The 19,414-nt window shown below is 34.3% G+C and overlaps 1 protein-coding gene across 1 annotated transcript in view; it reads left to right on the forward strand.

Moving 5' to 3' along the window:
• Positions 1 to 251: 251 nt before the first annotated feature.
• LOC129233623 (bridge-like lipid transfer protein family member 1) overlaps positions 252 to 19,414 on the forward strand; it is a gene marked incomplete at both ends in the record, with an annotated part of 120,068 nt that continues 100,905 nt past the window's right edge. Inside the window, 4 exons of the mRNA XM_054867598.1 lie at positions 252 to 522; positions 3,018 to 3,190; positions 4,855 to 4,980; positions 17,992 to 18,162. Coding sequence (XP_054723573.1) covers positions 252 to 522; positions 3,018 to 3,190; positions 4,855 to 4,980; positions 17,992 to 18,162 — 741 coding nt within the window. The remainder of the gene's footprint in view (positions 523 to 3,017; positions 3,191 to 4,854; positions 4,981 to 17,991; positions 18,163 to 19,414) is intronic.

Consider the following 19,414-nt stretch of genomic DNA (forward strand, 5'->3'; position numbering starts at 1 on the left):
TTAAAGTAACTTAAATTGAAAAAAATTTTTTCACTGATTAATTTGTGCAAATTGATCAATTACTAATGCAATACAATAGTTGTCAGTGGCCAATTACTGATCAATGCCATTTAAGTGCTACTTCTCTAATTAGTATTATATCAATAATTGTTTTGAATCTGTTCAGTATTTTTTTCAATATTTCAAATGTTGTATTTAATTTCAATATTATCAATTTACAGTCAAAATATTTTTTTTCTTCTCAAATCTAGGGTCGTGTGGTGTTTGGAAATCGTTTATTACCAACAACATTATCTGTGAATTTTGAAGAAGCACATATTATTTATACTACGAAGCCTGCTTCATCAAGGCTTGATCAGTATACACACATTACTAAATGCAAGGCTGAAAATTTTAAAGTAATTTTAGCTCCAAGTCTAAAGTACACTGGTTTAAGCGATGAGCCACCTCGATATATGGGCGAAGGTTTTGTTGTTTTTCAATCTAATTTTGTAGATCTGTACTACTACCAGGACGAAGCAGGTATGTCATAGTATCTGTATATACTTGTATAACTTGCTTACAATAGTGATATGTCATTTTTCTCATAGTTTAAAACTCTGGTATTTGTAGATCTCCTTTCAACTGTATGGCATTTAGTAAATATCCTGCAAAGTATGCATTTAAGTGAGGCAACCAAAACTTTCTCCTGGAAGGAGTTATTGGTCTTTATGTGCATAAAAACTAACATGCTAGGAGTAGGATTGACTAAATGAATAAAATGAAGGGTTCTTGTAGGAGCTTTAACTCCCAAAATCTCTCTCTGGTTGCACCAGTATAGGCACTGCTTTACCTCTGAGTATATTATAATTCTTTTTATTTTCTTTTGAAATAAGTTCATCTTTCTTTTTGTTTTGATGAGAGGGAACTACCCAAACCTGATGAGGTTTATTCCTTTAAATGGCTCATATCAGCATTACAGCTGCACGGTAGAACCTTTTCCTCTACAACTCCTCGCCTTTTATCGGGAGCCTTAGAGTTGTAAAATAGCATGGGAGAAGTAGTGGGTTTATCCCATGAACCATGCTGGGGATTTAACCCAATTATCTTTGTAAAAGACCATCAGTGACTTTCAAACTAAATGGGAGCTTGGATATAATAAAGTTGACTAGAGCTAAAATGTTTCTTTTGTATGAACTTTATAATGCTTATTTAAGCATAGAAATTCATATTTTCAAAACTTATTTAATTTTTAAGGCATATATTGAACCTAAAACTGGTGAAAATTTTATAAAATCAATATTCTAAATGTTTTTTTTTTCCCTTTTTAATTTTTTTAATTAAAAAATGTATTGAACGTGTTTAGCTTTTGTCTAATTTCATATAATCAGTCATTTTTTTAACAATATCTAAAGTGGCAACATGAATCTTAGAAAATGATAAATATAATTTAAGAAGTACATTACTTAAAGTTTTTGTTGTAGATTCGTGGGTTTTCTCTGTTATTTTGTAATACATCAATGTGATATATATTTTCATGCATTGCTCATTTGTACTTTAAAAAATAAAAAATAAAAAAAATTTGCAGTCCAAGTATCAGTTTCAAATATTTTTTGTTCTTTTGAATCAGAAGTGGCAACTTGGCAATTATGAGAAACATTTGCCAAGCTTGACAAATCAAAAAAAAAAAAAAATCCTGGGGCAGAAAAAAATTTAAAGTATAAAAAAAAAATTACATTTTAAAAAGAATATTCTTTCTTCTACCTCACAAAGTTGTGGTGGTTTATGGTTCTTTCGTGGAAAGAGATTGGCACAGATAGATGCATTCAGCATGTATCATCTTGCAGTCAGATACCATACCAATCTAATGTTTAAAATGTTACAAGTAGCATGAAGCAAAAGCTGTCTGACAAATTATAAGAATCATTTATTTCATTTAAAATTATCATTAAAATCTCATAATGTTTGCAACATTTGTAATTTTGATTAAATATTGTAATCTTTTTTTTTTATGGGTGTGTCGTGTGTGTACCCACATAAGTAATGCATGTAGAAAGATACATAAATTAAAATTAAGTACTTGAGTTTAAAAATTACACTTGAATTCACATAACTTTTGGCACTTTGATAAAATACTACTCAGCATCATTTTCATAATTTGTTAAATTATTCAGCAGAGTTCAGCAGTATTCTCATATAAAACAATTTTATTTAGATGAAAATTAAAAATGGCAAATAAACAACATATTTAACATTTAACGTAAAAACAACACATGACACATCAAAACACATAGAATAAACTTACACTGAATTTACAAGAATACAGCACATATACAAACTTAAAGAGTGTTGCCAAGCTGAAATTCTGATAAAAACATTATGAAGTAAAACTATGAAAATGAACTGACTGTTTTAAAATAATTTAAAGTCTTACATCTTACATAATTATCTATATTCAGTTACTTTAAACATGCCTACTAATTGAAATGTTTGATTGTTTTGTTAATGTTTTCATTTGAAAATATGCTGTAAATCTATGTTTTTACCATCAAATTTTATCGTCATGTTTCCTCAAAATACCTTTTTCTCTGAAAATTTTAAATTACTTTTAAGGATCCCTGTTTCATTGGCTAGAGTTTGCTATAGGTACTGAAAGAAAGGGAGACAATCCAAAAGCAGTTTTGTTTTACTTTCCAATCATTTCATTTTTTAATGACTACATAATGAAATTTCATTTTTTTTCCCTTTAGTGACAGAGTTTCAAAGTTCATCTATCATTCCAAATTTCACATTTTTCCAGTTATTGAAAGATTTCTTTTGTCAGATTAATCTTTATTCGCACAAACCTTTGCCTCATTCAAAGGTTTGAATTTTTTTTTACCACTTCATTTTTCTGACTTAAAAGCTAATGTAGTTTCATTGGAGTCTTGATTTAGGGTTTAAACTCACAGTTCATTATAAAGACATTCTTTGTAGTTTTTCAAAAATAATGTTTGGTGAAAGTGGTAATAAATTTTGTGTTGTTATATGTTTTTAAGGTATAGTTGCTGCTGAGCCAGAAATGGTAGAACTGGCTGACGGAGACGTTGTTCAACAATCAACTGCTCCTTTGTGGGGATTAGACATCAAGTGTGGAAAGGGTACAGATTTTAGCTATGGTCCCTGGGCTGATCGCCAAAGAGAACACCTTTATAAATTTTTCTTCCCTCAGGTATATTATTGAATATAGTTTCAACAATGCCTTTTTAATTGAAATGTTTTCAGTTGAATATCTCATAGCTCCCTTTATGGAGAGGACATATATTAAGGTCCAAGGTATCCCACCCATGATTAGGAGAATACAGCAAATCAAATGGTCCCATTTCAACATAAATTGTAATTAGTTCATTTGTTCTGCTGCTATGCATTGAAAGTCCTATAATCCATCAATTCCTGTTTTTGAGTACCGTTAGATTACTATAAGTATCAGATTACAACAAGTTGGCAAATAATCATGTGATTAGAGTATCACAAATAATGTGCCCAGCAACACATATTGCATTTCTGCCAACTTATACAGATTAACTCAAAATTTATGCATTTTAGCTGTTATTATGCTTTCAAAACCTTATTTCATCTTATTCCAACATGGATAAAAGCAGTAATAATTATAGGAAAAGCATCCCCCCTATACAATGTTTCGAAACAAAGTTTTCATGACTATATTTTTCTATGTTTTTTGGATCCTTTAAAGCCAATTAATAAGTACATAATTAGTATGTATATCTTTTAACATTTCAAGCCAATTAAATACTAAACCCTATATAATTTCACCGAGATGCTGTGTAATGAGCGGCTTTAATTACGAACATTGTCATAATAATATTAACGCAAGGGAAAACTTCTTTGATAAACCCATACCTCATTTAAGTTTTTAAAAATTTATTAATATTTTAACTATAAATTATTATGTAATTAAGAAAATCATAGCTTTATAATATATAAGTTTTTTTGAAGAATTCAGAAGCTATATCTTTGCGAATTTCAAAGAAGTTGCTGATTTGTTCTTAAAGCTGTCATACGGTTGAGATAACATTTTGAAACAACATGATGTTTCCATCATTGTTTCGTTTTTGCCAAAAAACTAGGTGATTTCTTTCATTTTGCATTTTTATAAGCTGAAAAAGAAATAGATTATTTAACAAATAACTTCTTGGATCGATATGACTCTATATGTATATATATCGTCAAGCCATATAAAATATCTATATGGCTTGAACGAATTCTTACAGACTAATTGAAACCAGTCCCACCTGTAAATGAGTGGTCAATAAACGCAAAACCTGAAAGACAGTGGGAGATAAGGAGGGATTGAATTTTTCCTTTGGCAGACTGCTCACAGACAAAAAGACAATACGACCAAAGAAGATCGAAGACGAAGGGGAAAGAATGCCAGAATGGCTTCAAGCACCTAAGAAACAAATTTATCTTGGCAAAAAAAACTCGGAAAAAGTTTATGTGAATCTTGGTAGTGGAAAACTAATCGTAGTTGGTTTTTAGAGAAATGTAGGAAGCAGATTTTTAGGGGAAATTATAACGTTAAATCCGGAATATTTAAACATTATCAGTACTGTGCAATTTTTTCGGAACAGCAGAAAATGACAAGTTATGTTGGAAGCGGGATAACATACAAAGCGGAAAACGTATCAAATCAGGGTTCTACTGTATATCTAAAACTGCAATATAGCTGAGGTCAAAAAAATATAAATTGAGAAACTTGCAGATTAGAGTTTTTAGTGTACTTTAATCCCCTAATTGAATTGAATCTTGATGTGTAAAAGTGTCATTAAACTTGTGTTTTGCAAATACAGGTTAACCCTGTTTTTGTTCTTTCAGGATTACCAGACATTGAATGTTACAAAACAAAGCAATGTTGGAGAAAAAAGGCAATGTGAAAGCTTTGATATTCGTCTCAGCACACTATCAGAAGCAACAATAGATGTTTTATTTTCTAAAGAAAAAGTTAGTGAATATTTAATCCTAGGCAGTGAAATCATTAATATTAATATATCTTATTTCCAAGTAGTGTGGCATATGAATAAGAAAATAAATAATAATATTGGCAAAATGCTTGGCTTTAAGCAGATCTAAACAGGGCCGATCCTAGGGTGTCGACCGCCCGTGTGCAAAGACCTAATGTGCCGCCCCTCAAGAGTAATTTGCATATTTTGACTAATCTTTGACGTCCATATAAACAGTTCTTCAAATTTCTATATCAAGTTCTAATTTAAAAAAGAAAGAAAAAAAAATGATGAACTTATAAAAAGGAAGAAAAGTTTCATAGTAAGAAACTTCTTAGGTACAATTTATATCTTTGAAGAAAGTAATAGATACCAAAATTTACTAGTCGTAAAAACACATTTTATATTCTGTCTTCGGTGACCTCAGAGAAAGGACGGAGGAGGAGAAATCAGGGGAGGGGGGATTGCTCCCAGAAAATTATCGAAATTGGTGCACGAAAAATAATTTTAGTAATCTTTGGTTGTGTTTGGTTGCAAGTAGAAAAGAGTCGGTTATATTCAAGGTGCATGGGGAAATTTTCGAAAGTGACGTCAAATATTGCTATTTTAGGAACTTTTTCGAGACTTCACGGGAAAAGTAATGTTGGAGTTCTCTCCTAAAATTCTTTCAAAATTGAAATCAATTCGAAGCTATTTTTTGTGAGCGTAGCTTAGGAAAGATTGGCGCTCTTCCTTAAAATTTTCTGAAATTGAAGTTTTTAATAAGCAGTTTTGGGTTATCTTTGTTGACGGTGCTAGAGGGAGGGAGATTCAGTCATCTCCCATCAAAAGTTTTCAAAATTGAAGTTTAAAGTGCAAATTTAGACTGTCTTTGGTGACAGTAGGTGATCTGGCGGCTTTCCTCCGGTAATTTCTCGGCACAATTGTTTCAAAAACCCATTTTTGGCTATATATGAAAACGATAGGGAAAACGTGAAAATATTCCGAACCGATATATTTTTTGGAGCTACAATCCATTTTAGGCTATTTTGGGAAGGAAGAGTTTGGGGCTCCCAAGTGGATATTTCTAAAAGCGCAATTTTATGCTATCTTTGGTGACGCTAACAAAACTGGGAAGCTTCGGCGGATCCTTCGAATATTTTTCGATATTAATATCTGAAAAAACACAACTATAGACTTTAGTCCATCTCACTTCAACGAATGATGGATATATGCTCCAGCCCCGTAAAAAGTTACATAAGCCAGGCAGTTCTCCTCCAAAGTTTTTTAGAAAATTGTATTTTATGCATTGTTTGATAACGATGGGACAAAGAGTGGGCGGGGGTTCAGTGTGCCCTCACGAACTGTTTTTTGAAACTGAAGTCAATTTCAAATTGAGGGGGTGGGATTAGGGGCCTCTCTAAAGACGCTAATTGAGACTATCTTTGGTAGTAATGTTTGGGAATGGATTTCGGGGCCCTCCATCGAAAAATTTCGAAAAAGAAATACGAAAAATGTCATTAAGCAAATTTCGATGACATTAAGAGGGCTGTCCTCTAAAAACACATTTTGGATTTTAAAGCCAACATTTTCAGGCTATGTTTGATTAAGTTATGATGGAAGGGGTGAATCAAAGATTTAATTGGTTCCTTAAGATAGGTGGTTCAAACAGCAAAAGTTTCCTTAATTAAAGTCCTAAAAACGCCATTTTAAGCCTTCTTTAGTCTCGTCAAGGAGGTCATGGCATCCTTTTGGATCTTCGTTTTGGAGCTACGTTTAAATTTACTACCTGGGGCAAGAGCCCTGATCTGAAACCGGATAGTTCATCCGTGATTTTAATTTGAAAAAAATGCTGTAAAGGGGAAAAATTACAGAATTTTAGTTTATTCATATATTGTTGCGCGTCAAAGTAAGTTTCTAAATTCAAAAACTCTTACCATATATTTAACCTCTTCAACGCTTCCAAAAGTCGCGGGGCAATGAAATCATTTGTACTGTAGTCTTCAGATATTCCTTCGTGTAGAAATTGTGACACAAACACTTGAACTTTTTAACTTAGAAAAATTTAATTATAGCACAATAAACTACAATGTTAGTTGCAAATAAAAACTTGTTAATTAATAAACACAACATAATGAAGATATCTGTAACGAACTCGCGCGAAATGTGAAGAACTGATAACAACTGCGATAAGAACTGCCACGAGGTGCGCGAGTCCGGCTAATTTATGGAAACTTAACTACTCAGTTCAGTTCAGTTCTTGGGCGTTTTCCACACTCCCCACCTTGAGTTCAGGGCTCAGGACTCCGGAACTCAAATTCAGTGCTGTCAGGCTAGGTGATGAACTGGTGGTGGTGGTGCAACACAAATCCTCAAGAACAGTCACAGGAGGGGATTTTAACCTTTGAGGCTCACAAGATGACACTGCTCCCAACTCCAGAGAACACGACTTTTTAACAGGACGAATGAAGACACCCGTTTTTGTCTTGACTTAATCAACTCGCACACATCCATCCTTACTTGTGAGCACTTCTAGAACTCTTCCGAGTGGCCAGTCAATTCTTTTACAGTTATCTGTCCACACGATAACTAAATCACCAACTTTTAGAACTGGAGAATTATTTCTAGTAATCACAGGTTGTCGCAACTGCCCGAGATATTCCACTCGAAATCTCGAACGGAGATCTTTTCGTATTTTCTGTGTATACGCGTGACGTTTATTTAATTTCTGATGATCCAGCGCATCTAAGTCTGGAACACCGATTTCTCTAATTTCTTGCAAAAACATAGAAGGGGTAATCGGGGTAAGATCTTGAACGTCATCACTAACGTAAGTCAACGGTCGCGAATTTATGATACTCTCACAGTCGCAGAGGACTGTTAACATCTCTTCATAATTCAACGATGTTCGACCCAAAACTTTTCTTAAAATTCTCTTCAAAACTCCTACTAACCTCTCCCAAAATCCTCCCCACCAGGGAGCAGAAGGGGGGATAAAAATTCAAGCAATAGAAGAAGCAGTAGTTTCATCTTGAATCTTTTTCCAATCAATCTTGCTTAATTGATTTTTTGTGCCAACGAAGTTCTTACCGTTATCGGAATAGATAATTGACGGTCTGCCTCTTCTTGCGATGAATCTCCTCAACCCCAAAAGAAAGTTATCTGTAGACACTGAAGTCAACATCTCAAAATGAACAGCTCTAAAAACAGCACAGGTGAAAATCGAAATCCAAACTTTTGAGTTATCTTTGAGGATCAAGGGTCCTGCTAGATCTATTCCTAGAATTTCGAAAACTGATGCATCTTTTACACGATTTTCCGGTAAAAACACTCTCCTGAACTTCGGGAGGTTTATAGTTGAATCTTCGACACACAATACAGGACTTGATTGCCTTCTTAATGGTTTTCCGGCTCTTCAAAATCCAGTACTTTTCTCGAAGCGCTGACATAAGCAGTTGTACCCCACAATGTCCTAACTCTTTATGTTTCCACCGAATGAGACTAAGGACAACCGGGTGTTCGGAGGGAAGTACAACTGGAAGCCGAAAATGCATGTCATCATCTCTAAAAAATATCTTCGTTTTCACTCGAATCAAGGCATCGTCGCCTACGATTGTATTGATCGATCTTAATCTTGCATCAGGATTTCTTCCAAAAGCTTCTGATTGAATTTGCTTTAAAATGACTTGTTCGGCCTTTTGAAGCTCTTTACTGTCAAGAACACCAAATCGTCTATCTTTTTTGGATTTTTTACAATTTTCTACAAATCTGTAAATCCACGCGGTGATTCGTAGTAGTTTAACGTAAGAAGAATATCTGTAGTAGTATTTTCCCTTATCTTCGGAGTTAGTAGCTGTGATTATAACTTTCTTCTTTTCTGCGTTCACTACTTCCATGTCAGGCAGAAATTCGTCTTTCGGCCAATATTCGGCAGATCTCTTCAACCAGTCCGGTCCGCACAGCCATTCCGTACGCAATAGCTTTTCTAAGGTACATCCTCGGGACGGAATGTCAGCTACGTTCATTACTCCTGGTACGAATCTCCACTGTTCAATTTTTGTCAGTCTTCTGATTTCTTGAACATGATTTTCTACGAATGTTGCCCACGGGCCTTCCTTTTTTATCCAAAATAGCATATCCATAGAATCTGACCAAAAGACAGTTTTTACGGCTTCGAGACGTAAGTCGCATATGATGGTGTTTGCTAATCTAGATCCAATCGAACAAGCTAAAAGTTCAAGACGAGGAATCGTAACCTTTTTTAAAGGGGCAACTCTAGCTCTAGCAGCAACTAACTGACAAGTTACTGGGGATCCAACCTGTTCCACTCTAATATATATGCACGTAGCATAAGATGTCTGACAAGCATCACAAAAAATGTGTAAAATTATGTCTTTAAGAGTAAATGGCAATTTGGATAAACGTCGGGATATTTTTAGACTGTACAATTTTGCAATCTCATTTTTCCACTTTTCGAAACGCTTCACTAATTCATCGGGAAGCCGAGAATCCCACGAAGCTTTGATTTTCCAACATTCCTGTAAAATTATTTTGGGTATCAAAGTTATTGGGCAAGTAAAACCAATCGGATCGAAAATTTGATGTGTAACGGACAAAATAGTTCTTTTTGTGATTGGTCCATCTATTGTTATTTTTTTGACATCGCACGACAGCGTGTCTTCAGCGGTGTTCCACAAAAGTCCTAAAACCGACACCTGTTCACTATTTTCCAATTTAGCGATTTCAGGAATTAATGCATTACTTTGCCAACCTCTAAGATCAAATTTTGCGGATGACAAAAGTCTACAAGAATGTTCACGGAAATTTTCTAATTCTGCTACGCTGTCTACGCTGGCCACACAATTATCCACATAAAGAGAATCTCTAAGTTTTTGAGCAATTACTTTAAGTTCATCTGGGGCTTGATCGAAATGGTAAGCAAGTGTACACGCCAGAAGAAAAGGGCTGCAACTTACGCCAAAAACGACACGAGCGTGGCGATAAAGTAGTGTCTTTTCTGGATTGCCCTCTGCCCACCACAAAAAACGCAAAAAATCCCTATCGGCTGATTGCAAAGCTATCTGTAAAAAAGCTCTACGAATGTCAGCAACCACTCCAAATTTCCCAATCCTGAAACGGTTTAAGATGGTAGGGATCAATTCTATCAAATTAGGCCCTTTCTCGATACAATCATTAAGAGATAAACCTCCTGGTAAATGAGCGGATCCGTCAAAAACTGGACGAATTCTAGTAGTCGAACTTTCCTTAATTACTGCTCTGTGTGGGAGATAATGAGAAGCAGTTTCAATTTTATTTTCTGAAATTAGAATTTTTTCTATTATTCCCTCTGTTTCCCATTCACAAAAGACATTTTCATAGTCCCCTATGTTTCTTGTATATTTAAGATTTTTTACTGTATTTTTCAAACGTTTTTCTGCCAAATTTTTATGATCATTTAGCAAATGAGGATCTTTTACCCACGGTAAAGAAACAATATATCTCCCATCCTCTTGCCTTCCTATTGTATCTCTAAAATGCTTTAACGCCAATTCTTGGGCTTCTTTTTTATTTATTTTCTCACTTTGATCAAGAATTCCCAAAGAATCTAAATTCCACAAATCATTTATTTTAGCGTCATTAACATGAAGAGATAACAGTAACAGTGAATTATCTACGTTAGCTTTATTTGAGTCTTTTCCCATGAGTGTCCATCCCAACTTAGTTTTAACAGCGACTAAACCGTTCGAAAAATGTCTGATTCCATTCATGTATAATTTATCCGCTATATCCGCTCCTAACAACATGTGTATTTCATTATTATTTTCTTCATACAAACATGTTTTACCCATTGACGATATATCACTCAAAAATATACCAGCCCGCTTCAAAATTTTAATACACTGACCTGTCTTAGCCTTCGGAATAAAAGCGCAAATTTTCTTCTGATCCATTACTTCAACTTTAAAACTATGCTTCCGATCAAGACTACTCAAGAGCACAGAATAACAATTATGCTGTTCTGTAGTTTCTATCCCTCCAAAAAGCCCATGCTTAACAATTTCAGTTCCCGAACTCTTTAACCCTTTCAAGGGCAGCGTCCCCGCCTTGAGAACGCATATTTGACAATTTTTTTCCAAATATATATAGCTCTCTGCAAAAAAACTATCGATTTGTTAAAGAACCCTTATAGTTGCTTTTTCACTCAATAGATGTCAGCACCATTGAAGTCTTTTTTCCTTCTCTGAGAGAGGTTTGAAATGTGCGAATTTTTAGGGTCAGAGGATTTTTTTTTTTTTCAGTAGTAAGACCCAGAGTTAAAAAATATTAGTCACAAATTTTATTTTTATAGGCTCCTAAGACTTCATAAATGTCTTTACCAAATTTTAATAGTGCAAAAACATTGAGAAATATACATTTATTTTATACGTCCTCACTGTGAAGACATTGCCCCGGTTCAGTATGTCATTTCTCATCAGTCAATAGATGGCAGCACTAGTTCCCTTAGATTTCTCTTTAGCTTTATAATTATAAATATTGCATATAGATACATGCATATTATTCTGCTTTTAACTTTATCTTCACTGATTGCGTGCAATTTTATTTATATATGCGATCTATTACAACCGTATTATATTCAAGTATCTGTTTATAATATTATATATATATATATATATATATATATATATATATATATATATGTGTATATATATATATATATATATATATATATATATATATATATATAGTACATTTATATTTATATATAAATATAGTTATATGTATATATTTATTTATACATTTATACTACTTAAAATGGAACCAAATTATAAGAATACAATTGTTTTCGAAAATGCTAAATTATTTTTGCGTTTGTATTTATGTATATATCAATTATTTCCATCGTATTGCATTAGAATATGTGTTTATCATAAGATTAAAAGTCAATAAATCAGTAAAAATGTAAATATCATAGTTGAATTAGTGCCTGTAAGAGCGCTTTTCCTATGCACAGCGTTTTGTGCTTTCTCTGTTCCAGACGGGCAGCGTCCTCGTCTTGAGAACGTATGGTTCCAATATTAAAAAAAAATTCTAATTTTTTTTTCCAATGAAAATCAGTTCAATGATGCTAAAACATTATAAAAGAGTTTTTTTGTAGATTTTAATTTTTTTTCAAGTACTGCCCCTCAAAGGGTTTTAACCCCATTTTATTTGCAGCAAATTCCGAAATGTAACTTTTTTGTGACCCTGAATCGACAATTACACGCAGTAAATGTTCTAAACCTTGATTTCGAATACGCACAATTAAAGTTTGCAAATAAACTTCATTCGACGAAGATTGGTTTGAGAGGACGGAATTTTCAGAAGGGACATTCTTATCTACGTTAAGTTTCTGCTTATATTTAGTAAAACACATTAAAGAAGAATGTTTTCCCTTACAATGCTTACAATTTACGTTTGCTTTACAAAACCGAGAAATATGCTTCCTAATTTCTAAACACTTGAAACACGCTCCCTTTTTCATCAGGATATTTTTCCATTCTTCTAGCGACAAATTACTAGCGGATTCACATTCAGAACTAAAATGGGTAAATGAATCACAGAATACGCATTTAATTTTTCTGGTTTTTTCTATCTCATCGGTAGAAATCAGTTCAGACGCGGTAGCGATTTGTTTCCTTTTCTTCCTTGAATCATTTCTAACCCGGTTTTCGCCAGTGCTTTGCCTATGTGACGGGAAAATCTCGCTGGGGGAAATTTGATTTATGTTAACTGACATAATATGCATTGCTCTTTCTCGCGACATCAAAGATTTTGACAGAAAATCAAGTAAGTTTGTCAGATTTGAATGGGTATTATTTCTAATTTGCTATATTCTAAAACTAAATCCGCAGGAAGGATTTTTAATAGCAGGGGGCATAATACACTAGTATAATTTTCCGATGACAAACCTAATGCTTCTAAACACCGTATTTGCGTTGTACAGTTGTCATAAAATCTTCGAAATGCACGAACATCATTAGAGTCTCTAAGAGGTTGCATACTGATGATATTATTCATATGAGCACTAATTAATAAGTCAGTTTCGGCATATCGGTCCTTCAATGCTTTTATCGCGTTTTCATAGTTTTCAGCTGTAATTGGAAATCCTTCAACTGTGTTCATGGCAGTTCCACCTAAATACGCCTTTAGGTAGTTGAATTTGTCAACATTATTCAAAAGTTCATTTTTATGTATCGCAGATTCAAAACTGTTCCAGAATGTTAACCATTGGCTCACATCTCCGTAAAACTTCGCGATAGTCAATTTCGGAAGTTTAACTCTTATAGTACTGTTGCTGGTTGTTTCAAAGCTTCTGTTTTGATTTTCGCTGATGCAACTCACTTCTAATGAATTCTTACGCATTTCATTAATTCGTTTAGTAGCTCGAAATTTCCAAACAGTCACTTTCTCACGATATTCTTCCGAAATTTCAATTTCTTTTTCGAGTTCGTCCGGTTCAAAATTATCTTCCAATTGTCTATCCACAGAGCTTAGCATACCAAATTTTAAACTTAATATTTCTGCAAGTTCTTCCACAATGTTTGCATCCACCTCACTCTTTGCCAGTTCTGTTTCTAGCTTGCTTACTGCTTTTGTTACAGCAGCTCGCATTACAGCACGCTTTTTACTTAAATTTTCTACACTTGCTTTTGACATTTTTAATTGAATATCTTCATTTGTTTTAGACATTTCCACAAAGTTCTTTACTTTTAAATACAAATCAAATAACTTCACTGCAATCCTGGCAGGGATGCCATGTTGCGCGTCAAAGTAAGTTTCTAAAATCAAAAACTCTTACCATATATTTAACCTCTTCAACGCTTCCAAAAGTCGCGGGGCAATGAAATCATTTGTACTGTAGTCTTCAGATATTCCTTCGTGTAGAAATTGTGACACAAACACTTGAACTTTTTAACTTAGAAAAATTTAATTATAGCACAATAAACTACAATGTTAGTTGCAAATAAAAACTTGTTAATTAATAAACACAACATAATGAAGATATCTGTTACGAACTTGCGCGAAATGTGAAGAACTGATATCAACTGCGATAAGAACTGCCACGAGGTGCGCGAGTCCGGCTAATTTATCGAAACTTAACTACTCAGTTCAGTTCAGTTCTTGGGCGTTTTCCACATATATGTTTGACCCTCAGGGGAATCACAATTTTCCACTGTCTCTCCATGCAACCGCGATTGTTGAAAAGAGAATTTGTTGTTTAAAATGCTTGCGAGAGTAAAATCAGTATAGCTTTCTTTAAATATAATATATAAAATACGTCTTCATTGTTTAGGTCTGTAAAAACTTGGGGGGGGGGGGGGGGTAAACATTAGTGGCCGCCCTGGGCTCTGAGTGCTCTTTTTAGAAGGCACCCTTTCATGGGTCAGGAGAGGGGCATTTCCCTCATCTCCCCTCCCCTGTATCCATGCCTGATTACCGGTTCTGTCATAAATTTTGCAACCAAATGACGCATGTGTGTAAAGAGTAGATATTAATGGACAATGAATCAACACAATGTTCCCTAACAATCTATTTTTATTAAACTATGCTATACTATCGGGAAATCGACACTTACTTTGATAATTGAACATTTAAAATTCAGCACATTTATTTGACTTATTATAAGTTATCTTTTGAAAAATTCTTGAGGAATTTTGCTTGATTAAAAGATTTATATGATGCGGCCTGCGGCCGCCCCTTGCTTTGGCCGCCCTTGTGCAGTGCACACTCTGCACACCTGCTAGGATCGGCCCTGGATCTAAATAGGATTTTTAATGTGGCTGAAAGAGAAGTATGCTGAATAAATGCAGTAAAACCCATCTATAATGATACTGTTAGGACCTCAAAAAATATTGTTATAGACAGTTTATCATTATAGACTGTTTGAACATTTGTGCAAACATTTTCCCCCCACATATTGTGTGCACGTAAAAAAGGGAGTTTTATTTTCAAAACCAAGCTAAGTTGATCTGAGTAATTTAAAATTTATATTCTATAAAAGTATGACAATAATTTAAAAGTAGGTAATTTAATTATCTAGTAATTTTAAACTTTTCTTATTCATTTAGCTAAAAATTAAAAATGTAATACGTACTATGCAAGACATTTTCAAAACTATCAGCATTAGGAACATATTAATGCAATAAAAGTATGTCCAACATTCCTATGAAGGGCACTTTGCAGTAGTTTCCATTAGATGTTCAATTTGCTTTTTCCTACTACATTTTGCATATTTTTCCTTTTTTAAACGAAGTAGTAGTAGCGTATTTTAATCCCTTCTCAAATAGATACCGGTTTAGCTTTTGCCCCAATTGTCTTGAAATTATTTCTTAGCATGGTGTTTCCATCTTTTTTATCTCTTATTCGAGGCATAGTTTTTAAGATAGAAAAAGTGACATAATTAAAGTTACTTTTATTTTTTGAAAAAAAGGTATTATTGTTATAAACAGGTGCATCTGAAATAATCGCTATTGGCCAGTTGAAAATACATTGCGTAAATGAGAACTTTGTTGGGACCAAAGAAAATATTGTTCTAGAGAGGCTTATTGTTATAGACAATAGTTATTACACAGGTTTACTGTAATGTGTTTTAAGTATTACACTTGTACACTCTATAACAAAAAAAAAATCGACGCACCAAGAAGAAGTGATCCGATTGAGACGAAAATTGGTGGATAGGAAGACAATGCACAGAATAGTAAATGATTAAATTCTCAGAGCAACTGAATAATTTATGTCAGAGTTACAGTAACAAGTTCAATAAGGTATTGACCCGTCTCTAGCCTAGATGCAAGCTGAAGCACGGCGTGGCAAACACCAATAGAGCTCCCAAAGGGTGTCCTGCGGTATTTCCGGCTAAATTCGCTCCAATTGTCAGACGAGGTTATCAACATTCCTTGCCAGATGCAATCGCCTTCACATCATATCCCAGATATGCTAGATGGGAGAGAGATCGGCGATCTGGCAGGCCATGAAAGAGTTTGACAAGCTTGCAGACACTTCATAGCAACACGTGCCATATGTTATCTGGCATTGTCCTGCTGAAAACTAGCCGAGGGTACTGCAAAAAGAACAGCAGCAAAACAGGTCTTAGGATGTCATCGATGTACCACTATGCAGTAAGTGTACCTCTAGTTATGACCAAAGGTGTCCAGTTATCAAAGGAAATGGCACCCCAGACCATAATGCCTTGTTGAGGGCCAGTGTGATGTGCAAAAGTGAAACCAGGATCCCTCCTCTGCCCAGGGTGTCTCCAAACACCTCTTCGATGATGGTCATGACACAGTTGAAAGCGGGATTCGACGCTAAAGACTACACGCCCCCAGTCGGCACCATTCCAACCTGATCGAGCCATGCACCGCTGTAATCTGGCTCGGCAGTGTGTAGATGTTAGTGGCAGGTGGCTTAACGGTTGGCGCGAGCGTAGATTTCGTTGTCCCAACCATCTGTAAATGGTTATGATGGACAGTGGTGTTTGGGTTGGACTTCTGATGGTTCATAGAGATGAAGAATGACATCTGATCGATCTGATCTATGACAGCTGATTGGACAATCATTCTGCCATCACAATCTGTTGTGACCCTCGGTCGACTGCTACCATCCTGCCACTGAACTCTGCCATTTTACCCCCATCCTTGTTAGCATTTTTAAATCGCCACATTGCTTCAACTGAAATGACAAGCAATTCTCCGATTTGATCAACTGGCCTCTTTCAGTTCAATGATACAACCTCTTTTAAACTCCGGTTGCTCGTAAAGAGCATGAACCATGCCGTGAGGCATTTTTAAGTTGTTGGAAGGTAATCTGAATTGCAATCAAACCGAAAGTAACTACTATTTACTTCTATAGTTAACAATTTTTGAAGAACTGCTCTTTATACACATCTGCTGGATGTGCAGTTTTGATGCACTGGAGATCAAACTATTCATTCATTGGACACCAAATTTTAATTATTTGCATATCTGTTCAAAACACTCATGCATACAAAATTTCAGAGCAATCGCATGATTGCTTCTTGGTGCATCGATTTTTTGTTGTAAAGTTTATTTTATAAAATGAAAATGTTTTTGAAACTAATATGACAGTTATGAATTATTTTGAAATGATTGTAGAGGTCTGAATGTATGGGAAGAGAAAAGCTAACGAAGTTATTGAGTGTAGTAAAAATTGTTGCAAATATTTCTGAGAAAACAATTTTACTTCCTTATAGGAACTTGGATAAACTCAGCCCAAAGTGAAACTTTTTGAATTTTCTTTTCCCTATCTTTAGGAGAATGATTTGTTAGAATAATTTGAAGGATACATTTCTTTTAAAGATTAGATTAATTTTGATTAATTAAACTGAATACTTATGAATTGCATTAGAAGTACTTGACTGGAATTTATTTGAATTATTTAACTGAACTAAAGGGAATGGTCTTCTTGAGCTTAGTTTAGAAAATGATAAAATGTGTGCTACTTTTTTGCAATGTAAGATTCAGACTAAGTTGTTGAATAAGAATAATTATAAATGAATAAAGTTTTATGTGAATTCAGCATTCTTTTAAGGAACAGTTGTTAATATATTTTAACGGGTTTTGAATCTTTACTAAAATGAGATAAGTGCAGATGAAAACTAGCTTACTTGCTGTTGGAGCAATATACTTGTTAAATTTACTTGTGCTAATACTTTAGTAATATTTGTTTAAGAATTTTTTTTTGAGGTTCTCTACTGTGATAGTACCCTGGTTATGTTAGTGCTTATAACTTTTTCAATACGTGAATAATGATAAAACAATGTTATATGTGCACTGAAAGCAGTTTCAAGTTTTCGTGTTATGCTCCATCTTGTTGTGCATTTTTGAGACTTTTAAAACCATATTTTTGCTTTTTCATGGTTGGCGGTTGTAATATTTTCATGTTTGTTTTAGTTATAATGCACTAACAAATAGTATAATAAAATATTAGAAATGAATTTTCTCTGTGTAATAACTGCTTTCTTTTGTTATCTAAGGAGACAAATGCTGTTCATATGAATATTGGTCAGGGATCATATTTAGAAGTTACTATACCATGGCACATATCTGAGGATGGGTATCATACCACGATAAATGGCCAACTTTTACACCTTGAAGCTTCTACAAGTTTGCAGTACAGATCATTCATTGAAAGTGAAACTCTAGAGGTAAATCATTACAGGGAAAAATATTAATAAACCGTGTTTATAATCCTGGTATATTATAGCCATTTATTGATATTGAGTGGTTATAACAATTTTACATGCAGTCTACTGGAATGCACATTATTTGGTGTCCAGCAAAAGAACTTACCAATTTGAAAACTCAATAACACTTGTTTTATGAATTAGAATGTTGTTTAATAAATCCTTTTAATAATGTGCCATTTTTTAAATAAAGTGATAATGATAATACTCCACATGGAGTATTATCACTGTTATCCACACCTTGTGTTTTCACGCTACAGCTGGTACTATGACAAAAGTACTATGACTACTATTCATACTTGAGATTTTACCTGTAATAAATGACCATTTTGATTTCATTTTATGATCACTTTCTAATAGCAATGTTGTCCTTTTGTATAAAATTTCGTTTTATTCTGACAGCTAGTTCTTGTCATGCAAATTTTATGGCAGAATGCATCTATACAGGGCCAGATTAGCCATAGAGCAGGGGTGGCTCATTGCTATAGGCCAGGTGGACCGGGCCCACCCAGAAAAATTGTAACTAATTAAATACATTATTAACAAAAATATCGTTTTGTATTTCAGTTCAAAAAAGCAAAAAGGAGGGCAAACAACAGATTTCAAACCTCTAGGCCCCCCTCCCTGCATATTTTTATACATTACCAGAAAGTTTTTAAATCCCATTAATTTTGGTGCTGTGCACAGCTTTGAGAGCTGCAGGCTCGCTCGAAGCTGCCCTCGCCATGCCTTCGCTCTTAGCCAATCGCAATGATCGAGTCAGAAAACGAAAAACGGCGGGAGATGACACCCGAAGAGTGGGCAAATTTCCCTGAGCCCAAACGAAATCATAGTTGCCCAATACCAACCAAGGGCAAGCGATAGCAGCTTGGGAAGAAGAGTAGAGATCAGTGAGGAAGAGTCTAGCAAAGTCGCTCAATAGAATACAATGTAAAAGGGCAAGAGAATGGGTTGCCCATGTGTCAGAAATTTTTTTTTTATCATACCATCCTCTTTTTTTTTTGTCTTAATTTTTTCCTCTTCGACAAATATAAGGCCATAGAGATTACCAGTTTCATAAGATTCTGCGCATTTTTTTTACAACGCATGCATAATTTAATTTAGTTATTTGGGCGATTCTCGACAAACTGTCCCATGCGTAATGCTAAATTTTTTTATTTTTTCCAGCTTACCAAAGCCTTCAAAAAATAATGCTGTTGGAGAATAATACAGA

The sequence above is a fragment of the Uloborus diversus genome, unplaced genomic scaffold, assembly GCF_026930045.1.
Source record: "Uloborus diversus isolate 005 unplaced genomic scaffold, Udiv.v.3.1 scaffold_553, whole genome shotgun sequence".
Taxonomy (NCBI): domain Eukaryota; kingdom Metazoa; phylum Arthropoda; class Arachnida; order Araneae; family Uloboridae; genus Uloborus; species Uloborus diversus.